Source organism: Belonocnema kinseyi, chromosome 7, assembly GCF_010883055.1.
Source record: "Belonocnema kinseyi isolate 2016_QV_RU_SX_M_011 chromosome 7, B_treatae_v1, whole genome shotgun sequence".
Lineage (NCBI taxonomy): Eukaryota > Metazoa > Arthropoda > Insecta > Hymenoptera > Cynipidae > Belonocnema > Belonocnema kinseyi.
The window spans coordinates 137,877,171-137,889,501 of record NC_046663.1 but is presented as its reverse complement, the minus strand read 5'-3'; the positions used below and the strand labels follow the sequence as shown (position 1 = coordinate 137,889,501).

At 36.8% G+C, this 12,331-nt stretch overlaps 1 protein-coding gene across 6 annotated transcripts in view; it reads right to left on the bottom strand.

The window, feature by feature from the left end:
* Nucleotides 1–12,331, bottom strand: part of LOC117177231 (neurexin-4) — a 217,714-nt gene that overhangs the window by 47,460 nt on the left and 157,923 nt on the right. For all 6 annotated transcript variants that reach the window (XM_033367795.1, XM_033367796.1, XM_033367793.1 and 3 more), the window contains 2 exons: nt 10,395–10,884; nt 9,984–10,313 (listed from right to left, as the gene is read on the bottom strand). In XM_033367795.1, coding sequence (XP_033223686.1) covers nt 9,984–10,313; nt 10,395–10,884 — 820 coding nt within the window. The remainder of the gene's footprint in view (nt 1–9,983; nt 10,314–10,394; nt 10,885–12,331) is intronic.

Sequence of the window (12,331 nt, the reverse complement as noted above, 5' to 3'; positions counted from 1 at the left end):
AGAGAATTCTAGAGCGGAGGGAGAGGTGGGTCGGAGAAAATAACAGTTCCTCTCTGACCCATCTCGACTCTTCCAAGACCCTCCAGTTAGAACAGCAAGGCTCAAAGAAAGGCGTAGCGGGATGTCGGGAGAACCTGCTCATCTATAGATGTACCTGCAAAGATGCAGCATTCTACCAGCGTGACCTATCGATGGCCTGTATTGATTATCGGAAAGTTTCGATTCGACGTCCCATGGACTTATCATCTGTCATTTAGACGCCATTCCGACGGGTACTTGTCCGGCAAACCTGCAGATCGAAAGTACAAGGTCACTCATGTATTTTACATAGACGATCCTAATAATCTATGCTAAAAACAAAGAGCAACTACATCTAGCTCTAGAGATTGTCGAACGATATACTAAGGAAATTGGAATAGAATTTGGGTTAGACAAATGCGCCAAGATTTATTTGAAGCAAGGAAACCTTAATGGCATCCCTGAAGATCCTGAGATCGTTGATAGAAGCGCTGTACGACACCTTTGCGCTTAAGAGACTTATACATACCTGGGCGTGCCACAGAGCCGCATTCAGGATGTGACATCTATAAAGGATACTCTCCGAAGCAGATACAAACGTCTCATCTAGCAGATTTGGTCTTCTGAACTGTCGGCGAGGAACAAAGTATCTGCAACGAACATGCTTGCCGTCCCGGTAGGATTCCATTCATTTGGACGAAGAACGTTCCTATTTTATAAAAACGTTCCATGGACGAAGAACCAGCTCAGATTTATTGGTATCGGGACAAGAAAGGTTATGCACGTGAACAAAAGCATGCATCTTAAGTGGGTACAGCACATAGAGTTGCAAATGGAAGAGACCCTCTTCTTAGAAAGGTCAGGAATCACGAAGAAGTGGACAAAGGAGTGTTTCTGTACAAAGCAGCGGAGGAAGCTGCTGAAGCACTCGGACTTAACTTCAGTATTAGGGGTGAGCAAAATGCATCAAATCTTATCTATCCAGAGTAATCACTCCTGAAAGCCCAGATTAAGAAAGCACAAGAGAAAACTTTCGTGAACAGCTCCTCGATAAGAGGATACACGGTATCTTGCACAGAAATGTGAAGGATCAGTCAATGTCTTGTGAGCTAACGTTTGCTTTCCTTAAATCGCCTGGATTGAAGTCTGGTACAGAGGGTTTCATTTTTTCATGCAAAGACGGTGTCATTTCCACCTTAACATACCGTCGCCACATTTTGAGCCAAGAAATTCCTGATGATAGATGCAGGGCGTGCCATGCACACCCCGAGCATTTAGCTCACATACTATCTAGTTGTCCAACTCACGCGGGAACGACCTACATTCAAAGGCACAATGCGGCACTAAGAGTGCTTTATTACCATCTCTGTCACTCTTTCGGTATTAACCTTATTATCGCTCCTCTAAATGCTCCTACGGAAATCGAGTCAATTGTCGAGAATGGGAATTGCCGCATATACTGGAACTTTATATTCTCGACAATTGTTTCTCTTGCTCGCGAACCATGTTCGTGATTGAATTTTCGGCACCAGCTGACAAAAACATCATAGCTAAGGAGAATGAAAAGAAAGAGAGGTATCGAGACCTTATAATGGAGTTGCAACGATTGTACCCGGAATATTCTGTTAAACTAACCGTCCTTATTATCAACGTTCTTGGAGGCGCCAAGCTTTCACTCGCTAATGGCCTAAAATACATCCCTGCGTGTCAACAATATTGCTAGAACACTTGCCGGAAAAATACAGAAGTCGGTTGTCCTTGGGTCGCTCCGTGTTCTTAGGGTGCACGAGGCTTTTGCTGGATCGTCGTATTCATTCCGTTATAGACTGTAACCACCCATCTCACGATCGTGAGACGTGGTTGTGGCTGAAATTTTACCGCGATTTCGCTGGGAGCGGGTGCAATTTTCCAGATTAGCACCCGCTCCCGGCGAAATCCTGCGGTTGTCCTTACGTCAAATTTTTAATTATATATATATATATATATATATATAAAATTGATTAAAAAGTGACAAAATATCAACGGGAATCGATTTTCTAAACAAAAATGTAGCACCCTCATTGCTTGAAACACGTGGTGTGGCGCCAAACGCCGCCAAAGCTAAAGAAAATACATGCTCAATTTGATAACAATGATCCAAATAATTAATCATCAGCTGTTTTGAGCTAAGAGAGTTAATTTTTATGGATTATCAGTATGCCGGGATACGTTAAAGCCAGTTCGAATAATTTTCCAAAAGTAATTACAATTATGATCAGAGATTTTTTTTGCGAAGTGTTCTATTTTCAGTGTTTTTAGGACTCAACGAGTAAACGCAAAAAAGTGAATGGGATCAATGACGTTAACCCTTTACAACATTTATTTTTATTTATTCAATTTAATAATTTAGAATAATAATTACTTTAGGCGAATCGTAACATATTGTCATATATACAATATTGCATCTAGAAAACCTAGCCTAACTTTTTTCATAAATCCTTTGATCGATTTTATAAATGCCTTTATAAATACTTTAATAAAATTTATCATTATAAGATTTATAATTAATTTTATAGATAAATTATTTTATAATACATGTTACTTGAAAAACGAATTGTTTTTGCGTAAGATTAGATCTCACATACAACCCGGCAGCTCGTATATATAACACCGTTGAAAATCAGTCGATTACAAGTTTTATGTTTTCAAAAAAATGCAGATTTTATATTTTTTATTCAAAATCACAATATTTACTGGTCGTTAAAATGATCTTCGCAACAAATGTACTGTTGAAGTTGAAGATGTTGTAAAGTACATGTAACACCTAACATTTTTGTACAATTTTTGTCGTTCATCACCTTTCCGTATAGATATAAATAATTTTGCTAGATTTTTGACACAGATGTACTTACATTTAGGCTTAAAACACTAATCAAAGCGTTTTCTTTCGATTTTTATGAAAAAACGTGAATTTTCCGCCTTATTTTCAAGCTTTCGGCAGCGTGATAAATATCATCAAGATGTGCGATCTAGCTCGTAAGTGCGTAGACGGTTTTCTTTATAAATTTCGGTCGGAATAAAGTGTTTCAAAATGAATGTCGGTAGTAGCGAAAACTGTGACCCTGGTAAATCGTATAAATCCCGCGAGTGTGATATTGCTGCAGTGCCAGCGGAGCTAAGACAACTGAAAAAGAAGATTAATAAGACGGAGCGTAGATCGAAGCATCGTCAAAGGGATTATGAATATCGCAACTCTCGTTCAAGGCGGGATCGGTACAACGGAGAGTGTTATCCAAATAGAGGTGCGTCACATTCACGATCACGTTCACGCGTGACAGGCGCCACAGTCGTTCCAGATCCAGATCCATTTCAGTAGTCTCACGTAGGAATCTGTCTAGATCATCTTCAGAAGAACCTGTGAACTCTAATTCGTAATCCGAGTCTGTCGAAAGAGTAAAGTCAGATGAGGACAAAACCCGTTCGATGGATAATGAGATTGAACCGAGACCAGAAACTCTTGAACTACTTGGTAAAGAGTTAACCAAAAAATTTGGGCCAGAATTCCATACGACGATTGTGGAGAAATGGTCTAACATTTTAAAATCTGGCATTCCCAAAGAGGATAAAAAAGACCTTGAATAGAAAGATCTGACGGCAGCTAACTTCACAATGCTCAAGGCCCCCAATCTCAACCGAGAGATTAAAGAGTTGGCAAAAGGCATTTCCCTTAAAAAGGACAGTTTCCATGTGGCTTCGCAGAATCTACTGAGTGCTGGTATGAATGAGATTGCCTTATGCCTTGATGAATTATTGAGCCGAAAGGAGGTGGACACTGAGTCCTTAATAAGTCTTCTAGGAGATTCGGGGAGAATATTAGCAGAACTGCACCACACTATGTCAATCACAAGGTGAATCACTGTAATTGGTAGTATCGATTCACATGACCCTCTTGTGAAATGTGCGGCTATTGATTGTGCAGTGCATGATCAGTTGTTCAGAGAAGACTTCTCGGAACGCTTCAAAATGGCTAAGGCGCTGGAAAAGACGAGTGAAAAGTGTGGCTATTGATTGTGCAGTGGATGATCAGTTGTTCAGAGAAGACTTCTCGGAACGCTTCAAAAAGGCTAAGGCGCTGGAAAAGACGAGTAAAGAATTCGTGAAAACAACCAAATCGGTTAGTAGGGTACGACAGTCTGAAGTTGAAAAGGATGCATCAAATGCTGATAATTTTAGAAGACAGACCGGTAATTCAAACTGGAAAACCCCTCTCAAGCGAGTTGGCTTCAAGGGCTTCAGGCCAAATCAACAGGGAGGGCAGAAGTACCCATCTCAACAACAACCCAAAAATTACCAGCCCCGTCGTTAAATAACGTAAGTAGGCCAGCAGGTCGTTTAAGAGATTTTCTTGGAAACTGGAAATTTATTACGTCAGATCATTTTATACTCCGAAGTATTTTAGGTTAGAAAATTCCATTTGTTTCTATTCCTCACCAGGAGCAAATAGCTAAATTATAAAAAATCTGTAAACGATTTAATTGAAAAGGGAGCCAGATCAGAATGTACTTCTCTCAATGGACACTTTAATTCCTCCTATTTTTTGGTAGACAAACCTGATGGTCAAAAAAGGTTTATTTTGAACTTAAAAAATTTAAATGAATGTACTGTAGCTTATCATTTTAAATTGGAAGACAGCAAAACTCTTAGCAGTTTGTCCAAGACCGCAGATCTAAATCCCTTTTATCAGCAGTTTATCTAGATTTTTGTCTAATAATTTTTGTCTAATGGGGAAAACGAAAGATGAGTGTTTGAAGAACATTAATATAATGCGAGAAAGGTTAGAAAGTTTGGGTTTCTTGCTAAATGTTAATTAATGTAACCTTGAACCACTTAGAAAGGTGAAATTTTTAGGTTTTATATAGGACACAAGAAAAATGACTATTGAATTAACTGAGGAAAAAATGAAAATGATTTTAGATTGGGCAACAGAAATCAGTCAAAAATCCTCTTGTAAAATCAGGGAATTAGCTCAATTTATTGGCATTTTGTTAGCAGCCCGTCCAGCCGTTTAATATGGTAGCTTGTATACTAAAAACCTGGAACGAGAAAAATACCTAGCTTTACAGTCCACGAATGAAAACTTTGAAAAGAGGATGGCACTGCCTCCTAGTATCTTGGGTGACATAAAATGGTGGATAAAAAACGTTATGACTATTAATAACCCTATTAGAACGTTACGTTACAAGCTCGAGGTTTTTACTGATTCGTCTTTAACAGGTTGGGGAACAGTCTGCAATGGTGTGACAGCACATGGTTGGTGGAATTTAGAGCAGCAAAAACTGCATATTAATTCGTTAGAATTTCTAGCTGCTTTCTATGGGCTCGAATGTTTTGCAAAAGATTTGAGTTCATGCGAAGTGCTATTGAGAATAGACAACACAACTGCCATTGCTTATATTAATAGAATGGGTAGAATTCAGTAACCTAAGCTTACAAAATTTTCCAAGGAGATTCGGCAGTGGTGTGAAGAGCGACAATTATGGATTTTTGCTTACTACATCAAATCATGTGATAACTCCATTGCAGACAAAGAGTCCCGAGTACTGCCAAGTGAAACAGAATGGGAAAAATCCTTCGAGGGATTCATAGAAATTCAAAAAGCTTTCGGTTTTTTCCAAATTGATTTGTTTGCTTCAAATAATAATAAAAAATGTGTACGGTTTGTATCCTGGACGCAAGGTCCAGAAGCGTTTGCAATAGATGCATTTACTTTGAACTAGGCTTCTTATAAATTTTATGCCTTTCCTCCGTTTTTTCTCACTTTGAAATCTTTGCGCAAAATAATAGCAGACAAGGCTCATGGGGTTCTAGTGGTTCCTTTCTGGCCAACTCAATCTTGGTTCCAACTGTTCAAATCACTTTTAGTGGATGATTTTGGTTTTGGCTTCGCTATCTGATGGCACATTACAACAGTGAGATAAGCCTATCAGAGTTTAGTGGAAATTTCGCAGAGAAAACGAACTCTCTATGTTTAGCGCATCTGTCTCAGAAGTTTGGAGTTTTTTGACTAAATTATCAGAGGGAATAAAAACACACGGCACATTAAATAATTATAGGTCGGCATTGTCACTAACTTTAATAGAGGATTTAGGCAACGATGCGCGATTAAAGAAATTCTTTCAGGGGCTATCAGTTTTAAAATACCAAAACGCGAAATGTAACGATATTTGGGACCAGCAGCCAGTTTTAAGTTTTGTCTCGAAACTCTGGCCAAATGCGGAGCTTAGTTTCGAAAACGTAACTAAGAAACTTTCTATCCTTATCGCATTAGCCACGGCACAGCGTGTTTAGTCACTTTCAAAGATTAAGATAGGAAACATTCAAATAAAAGACGATTCGGTTAGAATTATTATTAAAGATAGAATTAAAACATCGGGTATTGGTCTAGCAAAGCCAATCCTAGGATTTCCTTTCTTTGAGGATCCACCTGGTTTGTGTGTTGCAAGTGTACTCAAGGAGTACTTTCATCGAACAAAAGATATACGCCCGTTAAACACCGATACTTTATTATTAACGTTTAAAAAACCACACCGTGCAGCTACTTCGCAAACAATTAGTCGTTGGCTAAAAGAGATTCTGAATAAAAGTGGAATTGACACGAAAATTTTTACAGGGTACAGCACTAGAGATGCCTCTACCTCGGCAGCAGCTCGAAAGGGAGTAATTGTAGAAATTATTCGCAAAGCAGCAGGTTGGACTGCTAATTCAAATGTATTCGCTAAATTCTATAATCGCCCACTACGGGAAACGACATGTGATTTTGCGTCGAGCGTTCTCAATCCCTAATGTACAAACTTATAAATAAAGTGGATATTAAAATCGCAAATCTGATGCTTTCAACAACTACAATTAATCTAGAGGACGAGACTACACAGTAAAAATAAATACTTAAAGTTATATTCGACTTAATTTCGGATTTGACTTGAATTAAGGAAGTACCTGAATTTAAATGTGCAAACTATCTTGAATAAAGCACTGACTTATCTTAAATAGGAAATCAGCATTTTTCTACTGGAATAAAGTAAAGTATGCTCCTAAATTTTAATAGTCAGTTCGGAAAGTAGGTTGAAGGCAACTTGAAATAACCTGTAAGGCTTTCTTCACCTAAAATAAAGGATTCACGGATTTAAAAAAGTGCTGCAGCAAAATCAGTTCCAGTTGTTAGCCAATATTTGGATTATTAAACCCATGAAAATAATTAAATTATTACCAAACTTTTTACTTCGCGACGTGAGCGCCCTTTCAACACATCACGGAACGCATTTGTCTGAAGATTTTGGATCGCACCTGCCCCCAATATACCGTTTTTTCTATTTTTCCTGTATTTTCTTACAAGTTTGAACCCAACTAGTATATTTTCTAAAATGAATCACTGTTATATAGGAACAGCTGAGGAGTGCCGGTAAGGCGTGATAAATTTCTAGTTTTTAGTTAGAATATCACCCTTAATTTCAGATAGGATAGTTGATTAACTTAAGATTATACTAGCTTTCAGTATACATATATTCTCAATTGAAGAGCGAACATACCTGAATTTCAGGGTATGCCTTCCTGAATTTCAAATAGTCACAACCTGATTTTGAGGAATCTAATTCCCTTAATTTAATGTTCAGATTTAATTCCTAATTTCAGATTGACTATGCTTCTTTTTGTGACACCTTAAAATAAGCCGAATTTTCGACTTAAATTAAGTACTTTTTTTGATGTGTATGCAGCATAATTGTACGAATAAACGGACTTACCTGAAGTGAAATTCAATCGAAATCATGCTTGAGAAATAAATATTTCGTAAGAAAATATTCATTTTCTGAAACGGAGAAACTCTCCAAAATCAACTGGATTTATTGAACACTAGAACATGTATGACTCCGAATATTCGGTGGAATTTTTAAATTTTATTCTAAAAATGTGCCCGCGTTTTATACATTTGTCCAGGCCTTCCATGTAAATGCAAGATTTTTTATTTCCCAGGCGGATTCACTCAATGTGGAGCAGAAACGAAACTGGCACCCTCGTATTCTAAAAAAATGCACGCTGCGCGTACACATTCTCATCACACCCTGCGCTCGTAAGTTTGAGCGGGCCTAGGGCGCGCGACTGTTGCTTCTCGCTCTTCGCCATCGATAATATATTTACACTACCTTTGCGAACAGACTTTTTAAAAATAAAGGACAAAGCACTGACAGCTGTAATTTGGTACACTGCGAATTCTCTTTTGTTAAAGCTACTTCGGCTTTAACGAATATTTTCTCATCAAGTGTCTCGTGCTTCGCACTCGATATTGTCCAAAATGTGAACATTTCTACATTACATTCAAAAATTTTATACTAAATGTATTGTATTTTCTTCTTTTCGTCTCCCGTGTCGATTTCCAAAAAATTTAATTTATTTATTTTTAAACTTATTTTTTACGAATAAAGAAAATATAATCTTTTTATCTCCAAATTATTATTTGAAAATTTGTAGATTTTTTGGATAAAAAACTAGTAGATAAAGGTTCGTCTATTAGTTTTTTCGAACCTGGTGTCGGTTTAAAAAAAAACTATTATTTTTAATGTTATTTCGATTTAAATAAAAAAATTATAAGTCCTATCAAAAAATGATTAATACCAAGTATGTTGCTATTTTTAGTGGAAAAACTATTGCTAAATATTTTTTGTGGCATGTTTGATTTGTCCAAAATTTCCATTCAATTTAAATGTTGTTTTTTTACGAATAAAACAACAACTACGTGTCCTAGAAAAAGTGATCAATAATTAATTTGCCGATCTTTTTTGGGTGCATTATTTTTGTACATTCATATTTTTTCGTATCTTGCATAGTTTGACGGCAAAATCGAATTTTTTATTTTTTATTATTTTCTTTTGCAATAAAAATCACTGTATCAAAGAAAGTCGTAAGGATAAACTGTTCGACTTTCTTACTACGAATGACTGTATATAGAATTTTTAACTCTTGGAAAAAAGTGGTCACAAAAATGTTGAAAATGCTCTAGCTTCTTGGATTTTTATACAAAGTGGCTGGCTAACAAACTTGACATTCATTGGTTGACACTAAAAGAGTCTACCAAAGGCCACTCTAATAGACTAATTTTTTAAAAAGTTATCGTGCTCAGAGACAAAAATGCATACACATTCGTAAAAACCTGTTTTTCGGATTCAGAGGTTCTCAAAACGTGGAAATTTGACAAAGGGAAGGAGGAGGATTGTCAAATTTTACACAAATCTAATACCTTCTATGACGAGAATGTAACAAATTGACGCATTGTGAGAAAGGTGGACACCAGCTAGAATCTTTGTCTTGAGTGATAACCGGTGAAATCTACTATTTAAAGTAATTAATTAATTTTTATCCTAAAAGTTTAGACAAGTTATTTTTTTATGTTGTATAATTATCATTAGCATGGGAGAAAAACAATAAAAAATCAAGCATTTTACAGTACAAAAAACTAAAGAATGTTTCTCAAAAAATGCTCTGTGTAACGATGCGGAATTTATTACACTTTAATTTACATACAACAAATTTGCAAATGCGATGAAAATTATGGTCTGAAAATTAAATTATCCAAATACACTTTTTTGCTCCGCTGTGCATAGGAAGAATCCGATTATAAACAGTTAGCCTATACAATATAATGTCATTTTTTACCTATAGATGTGTCCAAATCATGAGGCTTGACCTCTAAGTAAACATAATAGAAGATTCTATAACGGAAAATGTGTATTGCAAAGTTCTATCTCAGAGATTGTGCACCTGTTACCAAACAAATTTTATAACAGTTTATAGTTACTCACGCTTTCAATTCGCATGATACGAGGTAAGTGACTTCCTGATTTTGCCAAATCGAAAATTCATTTATACCATCGTATTATTCTTAAATTATTTTCACAGTCTTAAGTGGTTACTTAGCAGGTGTAGTGGTTACTTACCAGGTGTATTAAATATGCGGGAGTGTTTGCAAGCGTAATTAATTCTTTGTCTACAGGTCGCTGATCGGTTTAGCAAAGCTTCAATCTGATCGAGATCCGCGTCATAGTTTACATCTTGTAAAAAACTACCAGGTTCTTCAAAAGCATCTACAGGCGTAGGGAGCTCATTACCGTGATGCAATACAGTTAGCACACGTCCATCAGCATAAAATTCACAAGTTACAGGAAAAGGTCGAAGAGGTCCACTTCCATCCACATCAATTTTAACTTCGGCTCTTTGATTTACAGAATTTATATTTTTATACGCTTCGCAAGATAGAGGATTCAATGCTGTAAATTCAGTGGCTATTAGTTTAGTTCAAAACGATTGTCTGGTATTATGGACTCATAAAAATAGCATATTTTACTTACAAGTGTGACATACAGCACCAGCATAACCAGTGTTAGCACAATCACAGAAGAATTCATTAGAATTCTGACGACAGATTCCAGAATGCTTGCAAGGATTTGGGTTACATCGATCCACCATTTGACAAGCATCAATTACTATATCGTTCTTATCTGAATATTCATCGTCCTTCCAATCAGTTGGTAGTTTGTAATTCCCATCAACACTTATCATTCTCATGCACCCGACGAATCCACGATAGTTAGTCATTCCGCCAGTTTCTCCTAATTTCATACCACCGATATAATAATCACTACCAGTTACCATCTCTAAAAGACGCGAGGTCTTCATTGGCCGACCGTCGACAGTTAAAATTAGTGAGTTCTTAGCAATGGTCAGTACTACTTGATGCCATTTACCATCGTTGAAGGTTTCATCAAAATTGTCCAAAATTGCTTTTGGGTAATCTTTAGTCTGAATATCTACTTTCAGTTTACCCTCCTCGATGTACATCTGAAATTATTATTTTTAACATTAAACAAAATACATCATAGCAAACGTTTATTATTTTTACAATTCCTATCGATGTGGTCACTTGTGCAAGAAGAAAGCACACAAATGTAACGACAGATATTACTATTTTCCAATTCAAACTGTCTAGCTTTTCTTGCTTGCTCATAGAGGAAGCTTTTTAAGGGTAACAATTACGTAAATGTTTTAATTTTTTAAATTAAAAGTTCAAAAATTAAAAAATGTCTAATTTAATGTTCTAAGCAATTGTCCAATTAATATCTTTAAACTGATACAATGATTTATAAAATATTAAATACATTTTCTAGCACCGTATAATTATTTAAAATGGCTTGAATTTAATTTAATAAAAGGGTTATTCATAGTACAATTTGTCCATTAACATAATTAGAAGCTCATACAAGAATAGAAAAGACTCCTTGATTCGAGGTGAATTGATTGACTTACTTGCATTTTTACCATCATAAGTGCAAATACATAGAGCTGGAAATAGTCGCACTGTAGAAACTGCATCAAGTTTTGACTAACAAGTTTTTGGTTAAACAGTACTAGGCAGTCTGATAAGTACCAGAAAATTCTAAAAGATGGCATAAGTATTTACTAATGTGAACCATTTCGTCGAGCTTGATCCTTCAAATGACGCCTGTCAAAACTTCAGCCATTTGTGTTTACGCATTTACAAGTTACAGCACTGAGAAGCGACTAACCTCCGAGTTTTTTTTTTAAAATGGAAAAATCTGAGTTTCGAGTTTTGATCAAACACTATTATCTTCGCAAGAAAACCATATCCGAGACCAAGGCCAAGCTGGATAAGTATTACCCGGATTCTGCACCGTCGATTGGAACGATTCATAAGTGGTTTACCGAGTTTCGTTTTGGCCGTACGAGCACAGTTGAGGCTGAACGATCTGGGCGTCCAAAAGAGGTCACTACACCAGAAAATGTCGAAAAAATCGATGATATGATGTTGAAAGATCCCTAAGTGAAATTGAGAGAGGTAGCTAATGCTGCAGGCATATCATTGGAACGTGTGGGCAATATCGTGCATTCAGTTTTGGGCATGAAGAAGCTCTGCGCGCGATGGGTGCCGCGTTTGCTCACAGTGGACCAACAACGAATTCGTGTGACAACTTCCCAGCAGAATTTGGCATTATTTTTGCGTAAGCCGACCGAGTTTTTGCGCCGATTCATAACCATTGATGAAACCTGGATCCACTACTACACTCCTGAGTCAACGCAACAGGCAAAGCAGTGGGTTCCACCAGGCCAAAGTGCTCCGAAGCGTCCAAAAACGCAACAATGGGTCGGAAAGGTTATTGCCTCCATATTTTGGGATGCACATGGCATAATATTCGTGGACTATCTTGAAAAAGTTAAAACCATAACCGGAGCATACTATTCATCATTATTGGACCGATTGAAAATCGAA